The following is a 17,507-nucleotide window of genomic DNA, read 5'->3' on the forward strand; positions in this document are numbered from 1 at the left end:
ATCACCAGCAGCAAGAGTGACATCATTGATATATACAGAGAAAGAGTCGGCCCGAGAATTTAATCCTGTGGCACCCCCATAGAGACGGCCAGAGGTCCGGACAACAGGACATCCGATTTGACACACTGAACTTTATCTGTGAAGTAGTTGGTGAACCAGGCGAGGCAGTCATTTGAGAAACCAAGGCTATTGAGTCTGCCGATAAGAATGCGGTGATTGACAAGAGTCGAAAGTCTTGGCCAGGTCGATGAAAACGGCTGCACAGTACTGTCTTTTATCTATGGGGGTTATGATATCATTTAGGACCTTGAGCGTGGCTGAGGTGCACCCATGACCAGCTCGGAAACCAGATAGAATGCATAGTAGGGAAGGTACGGTGGGATTCTAAATGGTTGGTGATCTTTTTGTTAACTTGGCTTTTGAAGACCTTTGAAAGGCAGGGTAGGACAGATATAGGTCTGTAACAGTTTGGGTCTAGAGTGTCTCCCTCTTTGAAGAGGGGGACGACCGCAGAAGCTTTCCAATCTTTAGAGAAGTCAGACAATACGAAAGAGGTTGAACAGGCTAGTAATAGGGGTAGCAACAATATCGGCTTGTAATTTTAGAAAAAAAGAGGGTCCAGATTGTCTAGCCCAGCTGATTTGTAGGGGGGCGGGCTTGGGCAAGTAGGTGCGGGGGGTGCAGAGCTGTTGGCCGGGGTAGGGGTAGCCATGTGGAAAGCATGGCCAGACGTAGAAAAATGCTTCTTGAAAATCTCGATTATCGTCGATTTATCTGTGGTGACAGTGTTTCCAAGCCTCAGTGCAGTGGGCAGCTGGTGCTCTTATTCTCCATGGACTTTACGGTGTCCCAACACTTTTTGGAATGAGTAAACTGGTATGCTAGTCACGCAGTGGCTAAGAGCTCTCCAGGGACACACAAGGGAGACTAGCTGATAGAATTAAGCAATAAGGCACGATGGGGTGTGGTATATGGCCAATATACCACGGCTAAGGGCTGTTCTTATGCACGAGGCAACGTGGAGGGCCTGGATACAGCCCTTAGCCATGTTACATTGGTCATATACAATTAGAAATACATTTGATTTGATATACCACAAACTCTGGAGGTGCATATTGCTATTATAAACTGGGTACCAACGGAATTAGAACAGTAAAAATAAATGTTTTGTCATACCAGTGGTATGCGGTCTCATACACTGCAGACGTGGCCAATGTCAACAGAGGAAAGATGCAGCTGCACATGAAAGACGACAGCCTGTGTTCTCTCTCAGCTCCACTCTACTCACACCAACTCTACTCTGCAGATGTCGGGGAGGAGCATGATGGATCAGAATTGGCCTCACACCTTCTTTTCCACAAGCCTCCTCACACCCACACACAGAGGAGCTATATAGAAGCTGTAACCTCTCCCTCCCTCCGACCCTATCTTACCATCTGAGGGGTCCTGCAGCACAAGGCTCTCCAGCTCGGACCACTCGGTGTTGAGTCTCTTCATCAGCTTGTAGGCGTTGACGGGGTGGGCCAGGTAGACCTCTGGGTCTGAGGTGGAGGCAAGCGTCAGTACGTCCAGCTTGTTAGCCCAGCTACAACACAGCACAGGGGGAAAAAAACTGTCAGGTTCAGTACAGTACACAGCGATCTCTAATCGTGCTACAATCTGATTATTGATAATTCCTCAAAATGGGCTTATTCTGTCTACTCTTATTTTGGCAAATTAACATAATTGAATACATGGCTATCAAAGTGGCCTTTATTAGCACTATGGTTACAGAGTGTAGTGTTCACCTTTTCACAGCAGCAAGCTTGGACTCTTCTGCTTGAATATATTCTTTCAAGGACTGAACCAACTCCTTCTCTGTGTATATCAGGTCTGTCATTTGACCTAATGGAAAGTGGAAAGAAAAAAAAAGGGCCACGCTGAATATGAAACTGGAGATGACTCATTAAATACACTGAAGCTTTTGTGTTCTGTGTTATAGACTACTGCATCTATGCAATAAATGTGTTCGGCAACCAGATCAAGTATTTTGCCATGATCATCATTTCCTGGAGGGAAAGTGGAGGACGTAGAATATGCTTTGGTTTCATTGTCCGGAAAATAAAAGGTTTCCTCACACAGACTTCAGTAAGTGAAAAGTTTCAACCTGTAGCATTCTCTGCTGTGATTGTATAGAATTACCGGTATGTGTCCAGCCACACACCACTCTAAATACCCATGGTTCTTGGGGTAAGGGGGTGGGAATGCTGCCGTTTGCAGTAAACAATTCCATAGCAACACTAGACAGTCAAGAGTGAACTCAATGCTGTTGCCAGAAGGAAAGCGAAACAGCTTCACGCAATATTTATATTATAAATGACACAGATGACTTTAACTGACATCATGCAGGCTGATGGTGCCACTTTCCGTGAAATTATGCTCACCATGTTATTTTAGAAATTGGACGAAAAAAAGAACTGCTGCTACTTGCTTATCCTGTAAACTATCCTAAGCCTTGTCTATAGCAGGTGTTTCCTTCATTTGATAGCTATGCTGGACAGATGTGAGGCGAGTTCAGAGACTTAGCTAATTGTTTCCCAGATACTTTTTAGAAGCCTGTTGAACACTGGAGGTTTGGCGAGAGAAAGAACGTCAGTCAACTCTAAGACAAAGAGGCGCCGTAGGCTGGAGGTGTAAAGCTCTCTCTTCTCAATAGCATATTGGACACAGCAAATACAGCGTCATCAACATGCATGGAAAAGCAGGAATCCTGAATTCAATATCCTATAGACTTAAGAATTCTAAATGAGATGATTTATGACAGGAATTAGGTCATGCAGAAACTAAGGTTGACTGGTGTCATGTCAGATATACAAGGGTAATGGTATAGGCCTACTTATAGATGTGTAATGGTAAAGGGTACCAACAGAGGCGGGTGGGTACACACATCACACACTACCATTCAAAAGTTTGGGGTCACTTAGAAATGCCCTTGTATTTGAAAGAAAAGCACTTTTTTTTTGTCCATTAAAGTAACATCACATTGATCAGTGTAGACATTGTTAATGTTGTTAATGTTGTAAATAATTATTGTAGCAGGAAACGGCTTTTAATGGAATATCTACATTAGGCGTACAGAGGCCCATTATCAGCAACCATCACTCCTGTGTTCCAATGGCACGTCGTGTTAGCTAATCCAAGTTTATAATTTTAAAAGGCTAATTGATCATTAGAAAGCCCTTTTGCAATTATATTAGCACAACTGTCGTACTGATTAAAGAAGCAATAAAACTGGCCTTCTTGAGACTAGTTGAGTATCTGGAGCATCAGCATTTGTGGGTTCGATTACAGGCTCAAAATGGCCAGAAACAAAAGCACTTTCTTCTGAAACTCATCAGTCTATTCTTGTTCTGAGAAATGAAGGCTATTCCATGCAAGAAATTGCCAAGAAACTGAAGATATCGTACAACGTTGTGTACTACTCCCTTCACAGAACAGCACAAACTGGCCCTAACCAGAATAGAAAGAGAAGTGAGAGGCCCCGGTGCACCACTGAGCAAAATGACAAGTACATTAGAGTGTCTAGTTTGAGAAAGACGCCTCACAAGTACTCAACTGGCAGCTTCATTAAATGGTACCCGCAAAACACCAGTCTCAACGTCAACAGTGAAGAAGCGACTCCAGGATGCTGGCCTTCTAGGCAGAGTTGCAAAGAAAAAGCCGTATCTCAGACAGACCAATAAAAAGACAAGATTAAGACAGACAAAAGAACACAGACACTGGACAGAGGAAGATTGGAAAAAAGTGTTATGGACAGACAAATCTAAGTTTGAGGTGTTCGGGATCACAAAGAACATCAGAAAAAATGAAAAGATCCTGGAGGAGTGCTTAACGCCATCTGTCAAGCATGGTGGAGGCAATATGATGGTCTGGGGGTGCTTTAGTGGTGGTGTTAAAGTGGGAGATTTGTACAGGGTAAAAGGGATCTTGAAGAAGGAAGGCTATCACTCCATTTTGCAACGCCATGCCATACGCTGTGGATGGCGCTTAATTGGAGCCAATGTCCTCCTACAACAGGACAATGACCCAAAGAATAGTACCAAACTATGCAAGAACTATTTAGGGAAGAAGCAGTCAGCTGGTATTCTGTCTATAATGGAGTGGCCAGCAGTCACCGGATCTAAACCCTATTGAGCTGTTGTGGGAGCAGTTTGCCTATCAAGCCAATCCAACTTGTGGGAGGGGCTTCAGGAAGCACGGGGTGAAATCTCTTCAGATTACCTCATCAAATTGACAACGAGAACGCCAAAGGTCTGCAAGGCTGTAATTGCTACAAATTGAGGATTCTTTGACAAAAGCAGTTTGAAGGACACAATTATTATTATTTTTTAAATCATTATTTATAACCTTGTCAACATCTTGAATATATTTCCCATTCATTTTGCAACTCATTTCATGTCTGTTTTCATGGAAAACTAGGACATTTCTAAGTGACCCCAAACTTTTGAACGTTAGTGTAGGTTTACCTATAGAGGTGTAGACTTCAGCCTGAATGCCCCAGAAGCAGCAGCAAACCAGAGCCAGGGCTGGGAGAGACAGGTGTTTCCTCATTGTACTGGTAGATAAGACCTGCAATGACATCATACAATCACATCAATTAGTCATTATATTTAATTCAATTACAACTTTATGAATCCTCTCATGGGCAATTAAGACAGGCAAGTCAGTCGGTCATTCCCATTTTAATGATCCACACTGGCTACTGTACTATCAGAGATGTGATGTTGAAACTTTTTTTTTTTTTAAACAGGCCATGTCTTCATTATGAAAAAGCTTGCGGTGCTGTGTGTTCATAGTTTCCAACAGGCTTTTTACTATTCTGTTAGCCATTACCCACCCGCTGGGAGGCCCTGTGCAGTCTGGTGGTTTGTCATCCGAGTCTAAAAATGGCTGCAAAAGCAAAACCGAGGGCTGGGCCGCCACATGACTGATGAGAAATGATGACTCATAGGGTGAATCTATAAATCAGTCTTTTCATTGATCATAGGATCTTAATTTGTTCACCCTGTTGCAGGAGAACTTTCTTGCAGCGCAGGACATTTTTAACTTGCAATGTATGAGGTTTAAAAATAGTTGGAAAGGTCCACTTCGAAATCTCAAGACTTGATTTTCCCCTTACGAAAAATTGGTCAAACCCTATAACAATTTTTGTTCATTATAATCCGTATGATTCACATTTCCTGTTGCTGCAGGATGATTTTCCTGCTGTAGCAAACTGACTCAAATTAAGATCGTACATCTGTAGCAGAGCATTGGGAGAAGACTCACAAATTCCCTGCTAAAAGGCGGCGGGTAGCCTAGCGGTTAAGAGCATTGGGCCAGTAAGCGAAAAGTCGGTGGTTCAAACCCCGAGCCGACTAGGTTAAAAATCTGTCGATGTGCCCTTGAGCAAGGCGCTTAACATTAATTGCACCTGTAAGTCGCTTTGGATAAGAGTGTCTGCTAAATTACTTAAAATGTTCAATGGATAAGGTCTGGTTACCAACTACCGTATGTCTGGGTCATGGGTTAGGGGACAGGGCAGAGTATATTATTAGAAAGCAGTCACATCTGCTTCCTTAATGGTTAAGAAGTCTGTAAACCTGTCTGGCTCACACATACAGAGAAATTACAGTACTTGATTGATAGAAGTAGTCTTTTGACCGAAGACAAAACAACCTTTTCCGCTTTTCTTTCCTGTATAAAATCCCAAATACTGTTGACATAGACACACATGACATAGTTCAGAGAGGGAGTTTACAGTGAGGTTATACAGGGCGTGAAGCAGCATTGGACAGAGTGTCTAAACTCTCCCCAGCTGCTTCACCACAACATTCCTCAGTGAGGACTGTTTACCCGCAGGTCTGTCTAATTAAGCACAGCTCACTTCACACTCCGTCTGAACCACTGTACTCCTAGCTTCTCCTTAATCCAACTCTAATTTTGGATTATCGCCAACGACCTGCTGAAACACAGTATGTTAGATACCTAACTGTCAAAACTACCTCATTTGAAGCATAATTGCTAAGTGATTATGGCAGGTTTTTACAAAGTTTTGACAATAGATTTAAACATTCTTACATTTACATTTACATTTAAGTCATTTAGCAGACGCTCTTATCCAGAGCGACTTACAAATTGGTGCTTTCACCTTATGACATCCAGTGGAACAGCCACTTTACAATAGTGCATCTAGGTCTTTTAAGGGGGGAGAAGGATTACTTTATCCTATCCTAGGTATTCCTTAAAGAGGTGGGGTTTCAGGTGTCTCCGGAAGGTGGTGATTGACTCCGCTGTCCTGGCGTCATGAGGGAGTTTGTTCCACCATTGGGGGGCCAGAGCAGCGAACAGTTTTGACTGGGCTGAGCGGGAACTGTACTTCCTCAGTGGTAGGGAGGCGAGCAGGCCAGAGGTGGATGAACGCAGTGCCCTTGTTTGGGTGTAGGGCCTGATCAGAGCCTGGAGGTAGTGAGGTGCCGTTCCCCTCACAGCTCCGTAGGCAAGCACCATGGTCTTGTAGCGGATGCGAGCTTCAACTGGAAGCCAGTGGAGAGAGCGGAGGAGCGGGGTGACGTGAGAGAACTTGGGAAGGTTGAACACCAGACGGGCTGCGGCGTTCTGGATGAGTTGTAGGGGTTTAATGGCACAGGCAGGGAGCCCAGCCAACAGCGAGTTGCAGTAATCCAGACGGGAGATGACAAGTGCCTGGATTAGGACCTGCGCCGCTTCCTGTGTGAGGCAGGGTCGTACTCTGCGGATGTTGTAGAGCATGAACCTACAGGAACGGGCCACCGCCTTGATGTTATTTGAGAACGACAGGGTGTTGTCCAGGATCACGCCAAGGTTCTTAGCGCTCTGGGACGAGGACACAATGGAGTTGTCAACCGTGATGGCGAGATCATGGAACGGGCAGTCCTTCCCCGGGAGGAAGAGCAGCTCCGTCTTGCCGAGGTTCAGCTTGAGGTGATGATCCGTCATCCACACTGATATGTCTGCCAGACATGCAGAGATGCGATTCGCCACCTGGTCGTCAGAAGGGGAAAGGAGAAGATTAATTGTGTGTCGTCTGCATAGCAATGATAGGAGAGACCATGTGAGGTTATGACAGAGCCAAGTGACTTGGTGTATAGCGAGAATAGGAGAGGGCCTAGAACAGAGCCCTGGGGGACACCAGTGGTGAGAGCACGTGGTGAGGAGACGGATTCTCGCCACGCCACCTGGTAGGAGCGACCTGTCAGGTAGGACGCAATCCAAGCGTGGGCCGCGCCGGAGATGCCCAACTCGGAGAGGGTGGAGAGGAGGATCTGATGGTTCACAGTATCGAAGGCAGCCGATAGGTCTAGAAGGATGAGAGCAGAGGAGAGAGAGTTAGCTTTAGCAGTGCGGAGCGCCTCCGTGATACAGAGAAGAGCAGTCTCAGTTGAATGACTAGTCTTGAAACCTGACTGATTTGGATCAAGAAGGTCATTCTGAGAGAGATAGCGGGAGAGCTGGCCAAGGACGGCACGTTCAAGAGTTTTGGAGAGAAAAGAAAGAAGGGATACTGGTCTGTAGTTGTTGACATCGGAGGGATCGAGTGTAGGTTTTTTCAGAAGGGGTGCAACTCTCGCTCTCTTGAAGACGGGAGGGACGTAGCCAGCGGTCAGGGATGAGTTGATGAGCGAGGTGAGGTAAGGGAGAAGGTCACCGGAGATGGTCTGGAGAAGAGAGGAGGGATAGGGTCAAGCGGGCAGGTTGTTGGGCGGCCGGCCGTCACAAGACGTGAGATGTCATCTGGAGAGAGAGGGGAGAAAGAGGTCAGAGCACAGGGTAGGGCAGTGTGAGCAGAACCAGCGGTGTCGTTTGACTTAGCAAACGAGGATCGGATGTCGTCGACCTTCTTTTCAAAATGGTTGACGAAGTCATCTGCAGAGAGGAGGAGGGGGGAGGGGGAGGAGGATTCAAGAGGGAGGAGAAGGTGGCAAAGAGCTTCCTAGGGTTAGAGGCAGATGCTTGGAATTTAGAGTGGTAGAAAGTGGCTTTAGCAGCAGAGACAGAGGAGGAAAATGTAGAGAGGAGGGAGTGAAAGGATGCCAGGTCTGCAGGGAGGCGAGTTTTCCTCCATTTCCGCTCGGCTGCCCGGAGCCCTGTTCTGTGAGCTCGCAATGAGTCGTCGAGCCACGGAGCGGGAGGGGAGGACCGAGCCGGCCTGGAGGATAGGGGACATAGAGAGTCAAAGGATGCAGAAAGGGAGGAGAGGAGGGTTGAGGAGGCAGAATCAGGAGATAGGTTGGAGAAGGTTTGAGCAGAGGGAAGAGATGATAGGATGGAAGAGGAGAGAGTAGCGGGGGAGAGAGAGCGAAGGTTGGGACGGCGCGATACCATCCGAGTAGGGGCAGTGTGGGAAGTGTTGGATGAGAGCGAGAGGGAAAAGGATACAAGGTAGTGGTCGGAGACTTGGAGGGGAGTTGCAATGAGGTTAGTGGAGGAACAGCATCTAGTAAAGATGAGGTCGAGCGTATTGCCTGCCTTGTGAGTAGGGGGAAGGTGAGAGGGTGAGGTCAAAAGAGGAGAGGAGTGGAAAGAAGGAGGCAGAGAGGAATGAGTCAAAGGTAGACGTGGGGAGGTTAAAGTCGCCCAGAACTGTGAGAGGTGAGCCGTCCTCAGGAAAGGAGCTTATCAAGGCATCAAGCTCATTGATGAACTCTCCGAGGGAACCTGGAGGGCGATAAATGATAAGGATGTTAAGCTTGAAAGGGCTGGTAACTGTGACAGCATGGAATTCAAAGGAGGCGATAGACAGATGGGTAAGGGGAGAAAGAGAGAATGACCACTTGGGAGAGATGAGGATCCCGGTGCCACCACCCCGCTGACCAGAAGCTCTCGGGGTGTGCGAGAGCACGTGGGCGGACGAAGAGAGAGCAGTAGGAGTAGCGGTGTTGTCTGTGGTGATCCATGTTTCCGTCAGAGCCAAGAAGTCGAGGGACTGGAGGGAGACATAGGCTGAGATGAACTCTGCCTTGTTGGCCGCAGATCGGCAGTTCCAGAGGCTACCGGAGACCTGGAACTCCACGTGGGTCGTGCGCGCTGGGACCACCAGATTAGGGTGGCTGCGGCCATGCGGTGTGGAGCGTTTGTATGGTCTGTGCAGAGAGGAGAGAACAGGGATAGACAGACACATAGTTGACAGGCTAGAGAAGAGGCTACGCTAATGCAGAGGAGATTGGAATGACAAGTGGACTACACGTCTCGAATGTTCAGAAAGTTAAGCTTACGTAGCAAGAATCTAATTGACTAAAATGATAAAAATGATAGAGTACTGCTGGGGTAGGCTAGCTGCGTTGTTGACACTACCCTAATCAAGTCGTACCGTTGAGTGTGAAGTTTCTACAATGCTGCTTATCGGGAGCTAGCTGGCTAGCTAGCAGTGTTGGTTACGTTACGTTGCGTAGGAGAACGACAATAGCTGGCTAACTAACCTAGAAAATCGCTCTAGACTACACAATTATCTTTGAAACAAAGACGGCTATGTAGCTAGCTATGTAGCTAGCTACGATCAAACAAATCACACCGTTGGGACTGTAATGAAATGAAGTGAAAAAGTGATACTACCTGTGGAGCGACGCGGAATGCGACCGGGATGCGAAAGTTCTATTCAGTAGACGTTGGCTGGCTGTTGGCTAGCTAGGAGTGTCTCCTACGTTAAGGACGACAAAATAGCTGGCTAGCTAACCTCGGTGAATTAAGATAATCACTCTAAGACTACACACTCTAAACTACACAATTATCTTGGATACGAAGACAGCAAAGACAACTATGTAGCTATCTAATACTACACTAATCAAGTCGTTCGGTTGAGTGTGATAGTTACTACAGTGCTACGGTAGCCGGTGAACGTATGCTAGCTGCTAGGCAGATAGGAGGGCGACGAAATACAATAATAACGCAATTATCACTCTAAGACTCCACACTCTAAGCTACACAATTATCTTAAATATTATTCAATTATTCTTAAATATTTGTCACTAGTCCTACATTATGCTTCAAATTGTTTACACTGACCGTGGGAGAGCAGAATGTATGGATAGATTTATATGTGTGGAAAATGCTATGTTTTGGCAAATCGTAGTTTTTAAAATCTAAATAAAAGCAATCCCTTGAGCCTTTCCAGATGAGTCCAACATTTTTTGTGAGGAATGGAGGGAAACAGTCACTTCCCAGAAAAACAGATCCTTCCGGGACAATGACAGATGCTATGAGAAAGGGGAGAGGAGGAGGAACAGAAGTGACTTCGAGCTAAAGCACTACGTAGCTGACTGTGGCAGTCTTTCAAATGTAACAGATTAAAAAGAAATGCAAAAAGGTAAAGCAATTGTGGAATTTGATACATTCATGATAAAGGCAGATATTTGGTTAGAGAGCAGCTTACCAGTACTAAATGGTATTTACCAAATGTCTGAACTAGTGTGTAGATGTGTAACTGAATACTGTGCACTGTGAATTCAGCACCATCATCCCACGCATCACCACGCCTCGAGTTCTTCTGACCTCCCACTCCCAGTTTTGCTAGTCATGGGTTAGTCCTGCAGTTCTGACCATTGGCAGGGTTTCCACTTATATTATTTTAGCAGCTGCTGCTAAACTGTTGCCTTGCCACCGCTACAAAGAATATGATGTCATTATTGCCACCATCGGTGTTGAAAGGACAGAGGACAACGTGTGCAGTAGGAGCTTACTTTGGAGGACATGGTAAAAGGTTTACTCAGCAGATGCCTCCATCTGGGGCATGTTCTAATGCTGTTGGAGCTCAGCTGAAAGAAGTTCCATGGAAGAGCATCTGGCTTGTACAAGCAATGGTTGTCTATGGCCAGTCAGATTCCAGTAGGGGAAATCTCCAATTCACAAGTCCAATTAGAGAGTAAATAATACACTACCGTACTCTTTGTGTACTGATACAAGTGAAAATACTACAGTACATTTTGCATTAATACAAACAGGCGTATACTGTATCATATTTCTTTCATTGGCCTCGGGCTGGGATGAACTCACAGTGAAACTGTTGTGTAGAAATATATCATCAGCTTAAGTGAATCAGTGAAGCTGGATAAAAGGGCATGATCATACACAAACACACCCCCTCCCCAGGCTGAGTTAATGCAGAGACAACCCACCCAAGCCTCAGACTTCACCTTTCCAGATTTCTGTCATAGCCTAATGTTAACTCATTCCTCACAATACACTGCTAGAACATACATCCCACAACCCCTTTCACCTAAGGAGGTCCCAACAGGGAGGCCCGACTGATTTCTCCCTTCCATCTCTGCAGCACACCGGTCAAATTTGTCATATTTTTTTCACATTTTCTAGGTGTTACTTGAGTTGACAAGAACACAGCTCTGAACCATTCCAGAGCAGGATAGGGTAGTGAGTGACCTTTCCAGTATTTATTATGAGCTGAGATCCAGTAAGCCCCAGGGGTTAAATTCGTCCAGGACCTGGTACGTATGATCCAAATTGAGAGCCAGGCAGAGCATTTCAAATGTTGTCCACACAATTTCCCACAGCCAACAACACGAGTAAGCAAACAGCGGAGTCAGAAAACTCCATAGTAGAATAGTTGACCTATTCAATTGTTCAGCCTGACACATTCTGTGCGAGAACATAATATTCCTCTCGAGGTGTATTCAAATTGCGAGTGCCGGAATAGGGAGAGAAATATGCATGCCCAGTTATTGTAGCCTATAACATTATGAATGCAGTCGAGAGAAAAAACACCTTTGAAAGCTTTTTTGATGGCCACTGTTAAAAGAGGAGGATTCACTGAACTTTCTTATGGAAGCCCCGAAGCCCAAGGCAAAAAAAAAGTCACTTAGACTCTAGGAATTATTTAGTTAGTATCTGGTTTGAGCAACTTAGTAAAAATATTTTTTTTTAACTCAATTGTTCAAGATACTAAGTCGTTTGAATGACTTATCTTGTTTGAATGACATAATTGTTGTTTTGTCTATATTAGGCATCTTTTGTTATGCGGCTTGTCAGACCTTGTAATGGTTGCTGCCGCCATTCATTCACTGATTCTATTCATTGACATGAGCATGTAGGTGGGCGAGTGTGGAGCGAGGAGCAGAGCACAATTTCCCTTTGGGCATGCTCTGCCTAGCATTTTTTATTTCCTTTATCACTATTCTTTGAATTACTGTGACCCCACCCACAGTAGCCAATGTCTAGTTTATATTCTACCATCAAGATATGTAGTTTATATTTTGAAGGACTTAAAATGTATTAAATTATGTTTTAGGCAGGCAATACATTGGCTACTGAAAATATGACTTTTTTCTTTGAATAGAAACACCATATGTAAATCAATTTAATGGAGCTAAAATCTTATGAACACCACATTCATGTCAATAGGAATAACAGTAATTCTGTCTTCCATTTTGTATTCACTCACTATTGAAAAATTATTAACACGCAACAACAAAAAACCCTAGTGTATTGAAATTAGTAAATTTGACTAAATTACTCACTCAAAATGTACCAAGTAGAATATATTATTATTTATAAATGTTTAATGTGACCAAAGGACAATATTCAGAAAGTATTTCAAAACCCACACAACGCAGGCTATTTGATTGACAACTATTCTTAATGTAAAAATGCTAAATACTATTTAAAAATGTAGGTAACCTCTCTCAATAAGATTTAGTACAGACTAGGCCTTACACAAAATGTTATAATAATAGCCTGCTTTGACAACAATTCAGTGAATGCAAAGAGTATTAGATAGAGACCGAATAAAGAGAGAAGATACAAAACACAACAACTGGTCAGAGACCAAATATTTGTAGGACAAATTCATATTTCACACAGTCACTTTAGTGTTTGCATTTAGCCGACAACATGTCCTGGAACTTCTGGAAGCACGGCCCCATCCTGTAAAGTGGCACAGAACACATAGAGTGCACAAAGGTTTCTACACATCTCCCAGTCTTTGCCCTGCGTCCACTCCGAATGCACACCACACACCCTCTCTTGCACCCTTCAAACTGTGAGGATTGAAAATATGCTTGGCCTATCATGAGGGTGTCGTGTATGTTAAAAGCAACATTTTGCAATATATGGTGTGACTAGCGGAAAGGCTGTGGCTGGCCTTGAGGTGTAGGCAGCTATCATGAGTTGTGGGAGACACGCACAGAACGTAGGCAGTTAGACTGTCTTTTGTTAGAACTCAAACTTAGCAGTAACAAGAACCAGATGTGAGATAACGGTATTTAGGGTATGAGCGCATAGATATTCTGCCCAGCAACAACTACACCTGTCAATGGGAGCGCCCGGGGGCTGGGACCAGCCTGGGCGCCAACAATCAACATAGGTTGAGTAAGTTTAAACCACACTTGATCTCTACTCTGACAGGCCAGCTCGGAAGCAGGAACTACTACTGTCAGAGTATTTAAAGAAGATATCTTTAGGGTGTTGGCCAGTTCTCTGTTCTACCCTGCGTGGTGTTACAGCGGACCCATATATATGAAAATTGCATTGACCATTTATTGATTAGCTAATAAAAAAACATAGTATACAATCGGTGACTCAGTGTAATATTTATCCTGATACCAGATTCGATTGACGCAACCCTTTACAAAAGTTCACCTGCTTTCAAATGAGCTACAACTCGGTCCACACACCCTGGTACCACACTTTTGCTTCCCCTCTTTCTGCCACATCACAAATTGAATGCACAAGCTGCATTTGAATGCCTTCAGGGACCAGCGCCTGCGGTTTCTGGTAGAGGGCCTTTGCAGGGGTTTCCCACACAATGTGCACATTTACGATGGCCATGTTGAGCCTCCCCCAAAACACATACTTCCACCATTTTCCACCTGTGCATCCTTGTAAATAGCTCCTCAGTTGGTCAACCCCACCCATGTTCCTGTTGTAATCCATTACAAGCACAGGAACAGATAAATTACTACCACTTTTAAAAACAACTCCAAAACTCCTGCCTCTGTCACTTTAGGCCCAGGCGGTGTGGTACAAGGGTGAATGCTGGGACTTGGGGCAGAGACAATCCATGGAAATGTAGGCTCCCCTCTTGGGTGTGCTCTACCTCTCCCTCCACGTTCCTCTCCCTCCACTCTCGTCTCCCTCTTCACTCTCCTCCCTTTGCCAAAGCAAGTGAAATAAATCTTAACCTTTCATATTCCAAATATCTCCAACGGTCGCCCCAGCGTGAGTTTTTTTATGCACGTGATATTAGAACGTTCTCTCCTTTCCAGAATGTAATTGTTACGCAACAGTACATTTAATCACATTGAACTGCGCAAATTGTTTGCGCAGTTCAAGTCTGCAGACACTTGCACATGTCCCATCAGAATAGGATCTGAACACGTGTTCAAATGTTCCGTCTGTTGCCCGCATCGCAGTCATTGTTTTCGTTACCAATAACCACTTTTGAAATGTGTACGTTTCTATCAAAGTAAGTGCCTTATTACGTTATTATAATATAATAAAAACTATTATAATAGTTTCTTTGTCATTTCTACTGTAGCTCACTGTATGTATGGAGCATAGTATATTTGTGTATATTCCTTAGAACCACGGACACGTGAGTATTAGCTTGCGTTGTATTTTAAAGCTACCCTGGCCTTGGCTCCCAAGTAGTACAGCGGTCTAAGGCACAGCATCTCAGTGCTAGAGGCGTCCCTACAAACACCCTGGTTCAAATCCAGGCTGTGTTTCTATCAAAGTAAGTGACTTATTGCGGTAATAGTTTCTGTATGTGATTTGAACGTGAACTGTATATCTCTTTACAAAAAATACCATGTTCAGTAATCATCTCACCTGCTAGTTGGCGGTGAACTATGTGGGCATTGAGGGCAGCAGAGATCAGATTGAAAAATATCTTCTTATACTACTTGGTCGTTTTCCAAGTGCGTCCCACAAAGCTGTGTATAATGTCCACCTTATCCACTGCCCCAGTGTTGAGGTTATAGTCAAGCACACGGTCTGGTTTAATCTCTCTCTCCCGTCAGGTGGTCCACCTTCCCTGTGGCCGACATGGTTGATGTATGGACAGTGGAGAGGACATGGACGTCTAGTTTGTCATGCCACTTTACTGCCAGCTGTTGACCGTGCTCCATCTTCCTGCCTCCGAATGCCGGCATCCCCTTCCTGTTCGACCTGACTGTGCCACAGGCCCCTGTGCTGTTGAAGAGCAGATGCTGGAAGAGTGTGGGACTGCTGTACCAATTGTCCACATACAAAGTGTCCATTGCTGAGATGAGGAGCCAGCGTGGTCATCACCACGAACCCAGACACCCCAAGCCCCTCATAATGTTGGATGTCAGTGGTGGACCCTGTGTAAGCTATAATGTCCTGGACAAATCCTGTCTTCACGTCGCACATGAGAAATAACTTGACCCCAAACCTGTGCCTTTTGGAGGGAATATATTTACAGATCTCCAGCCTACCTTTCCCTAACAATCAGGTACTCATTAATGCATAGGTTCTTGTATGGTACAAAGACCTGACCAAATACTGATGTCAGGCTGGTAAGAACATTTCTTATTTTTGATAATGGGTCATTTAGGATGGAAGTAGCATTGTTGACGAAATGCAGGCATCGCAGCAGAACTAGGAAGCGTTCTTGGGAATAGAGGGAGGCAAAGAAGGGAGTTGCAAAGATAGGATCTGTGCTCCAGTATTCTCTTAGGGAGTTCTTCTGTACTATCCCCATGAGAAGGACTGTCACCAGGAAAGTATACATTTCACTAATTGTGGTTGTCACCCATTCAGCAAGTTTCCCCCTCATTCCTTGCTCCCTCTTCTCCTGTAAGCTCCAAGGCATAGCGATTGGTCTCCTCAACTATGTCTCCCACCAGCTCCTCTGTCAGAATCAACTTGAAGCACTCTGCCGCAGATGGAAATGGCAAGGGGCGTTGCACTCCAGACTGGGACTCATCAAAGCAAACAGCAGGGCCAGGAGGGGTGAAATGACTGGCGAGCTTCCAGCGACCACAGAACTCCTGTACTTCATCCACTGTCGGTCTGCCTCCATCACCACCAGCAACTTCAAAGGGACCTGGGACTTCATCAGTGGACAAGGAGTCCTCAGATTCAGGGTTCTCAATGACTACAAGGTTGGGGAGGCAGCTCCTCACTGTCAGAATCTGAGTCCTGAGTTCCATACTCAGACTCATTGTCAGAATTTTTAAAAATATCCAGAATATCCACATTTGTGAGTTGTCTCCTTTTGAAAGAGATTGCTAATGCTACAGCTTAGCTCACTAGCTACATACATAAACAACACAATAGAATGGCTCAGAGTGGGAGTGAGAGCTTACGTGACTGACTGCCCGGCACGCGCCACTTGTATCAATAAATCACTATCAGAAAATGTTTTGTGTGGTAATTACAGTGGGGCAAAAAAGTATTTAGTCAGCCACCAATTGTGCAAGTTCTCCCACTTAAAAAGATGAGAGAGGCCTGTAATTTTCATCATAGGCACACTTCAATTATGACAGACAAAATGAGACAAGAAAGCCAGAAAATCACGTTGTAGGATTTTTTATGAATTTATTTGCAAATTATGGTGGAAAAATAAGTATTTGGTCAATAACAAGCAAGCAAGATTTCTGGCTCTCACAGACCTGTAACAACTTTTTTAAGAGGCTCCTCTGTCCTCCACTCGTTACCTGTATTAATGGCACCTGTTTGAACTTGTTATCAGTATAAAAGACACCTGTCCACAACCTGAAACAGTCACACTCCAAACTCCACTATGGCCAAGACCAAAGAGCTGTCAAAGGACACCAGAAACAAAATTGTAGACCTGCACCAGGCTGGGAAGACTGAATCTGCAATAGTTAAGCAGCTTGGTTTGAAGAAATCAACTGTGGGAGCAATTATTAGGAAATGGAACACACAAGACCACTGAAAATCTCCCTCGATCTGGGGCTCCACGCAAGATCTCACCCCGTGGGGTCAAAATGATCACAAGAACGGTGAGCAAAAATCCCAGAACCACACGGGGGGATCTAGTGAATGACCTGCAGAGAGCTGTGACCAAAGTAACAAAGCCTACCATCAGTAACACACTACGCCGCCAGGGACTCAAATCCTGCAGTGCCAGACGTGTCCCCCTGCTTAAGTCAGTACATGTCCAGGCCCGTCTGAAGTTTGCTAGAGAGCATTTGGATGATCCAGAAGAAGATTGGGAGAATGTCATATGGTCAGATGAAACCAAAATATAACTTTTTGGTAAAAACTCAACTCATCGTGTTTGGAGGACAAAGAAATCTGAGTTGAATCCAAAAAACACCATACCTACTGTGAAGCATGGGGGTGGAAACATCATGCTTTGGGCCTGTTTTTCTGCAAAGGGACCAGGACGACTGATCCGTGTAAAGGAAAGAATTAATGGGGCCATGTATAGTGAGATTTTGAGTGAAAACCTCCTTCCATCAGCAAGGGCATTGAAGATGAAACGTGGCTGGGTCTTTCAGCATGACAAT

At 44.9% G+C, this 17,507-nt stretch overlaps 1 protein-coding gene across 4 annotated transcripts in view; it reads right to left on the minus strand.

Annotated features, from left to right (window-relative positions):
• LOC115105273 (prolyl 4-hydroxylase subunit alpha-2-like) overlaps positions 1-17,507 on the minus strand; it is a 39,308-nt gene that overhangs the window by 12,151 nt on the left and 9,650 nt on the right. For all 4 annotated transcript variants that reach the window (XM_029627086.2, XM_029627089.2, XM_029627088.2 and 1 more), the window contains 3 exons: positions 4,506-4,608; positions 1,788-1,884; positions 1,434-1,585 (listed from right to left, as the gene is read on the minus strand). In XM_029627086.2, coding sequence (XP_029482946.1) covers positions 1,434-1,585; positions 1,788-1,884; positions 4,506-4,608 — 352 coding nt within the window. The remainder of the gene's footprint in view (positions 1-1,433; positions 1,586-1,787; positions 1,885-4,505; positions 4,609-17,507) is intronic.

The sequence above is a fragment of the Oncorhynchus nerka genome, linkage group LG22, assembly GCF_034236695.1.
Source record: "Oncorhynchus nerka isolate Pitt River linkage group LG22, Oner_Uvic_2.0, whole genome shotgun sequence".
NCBI lineage: Eukaryota > Metazoa > Chordata > Actinopteri > Salmoniformes > Salmonidae > Oncorhynchus > Oncorhynchus nerka.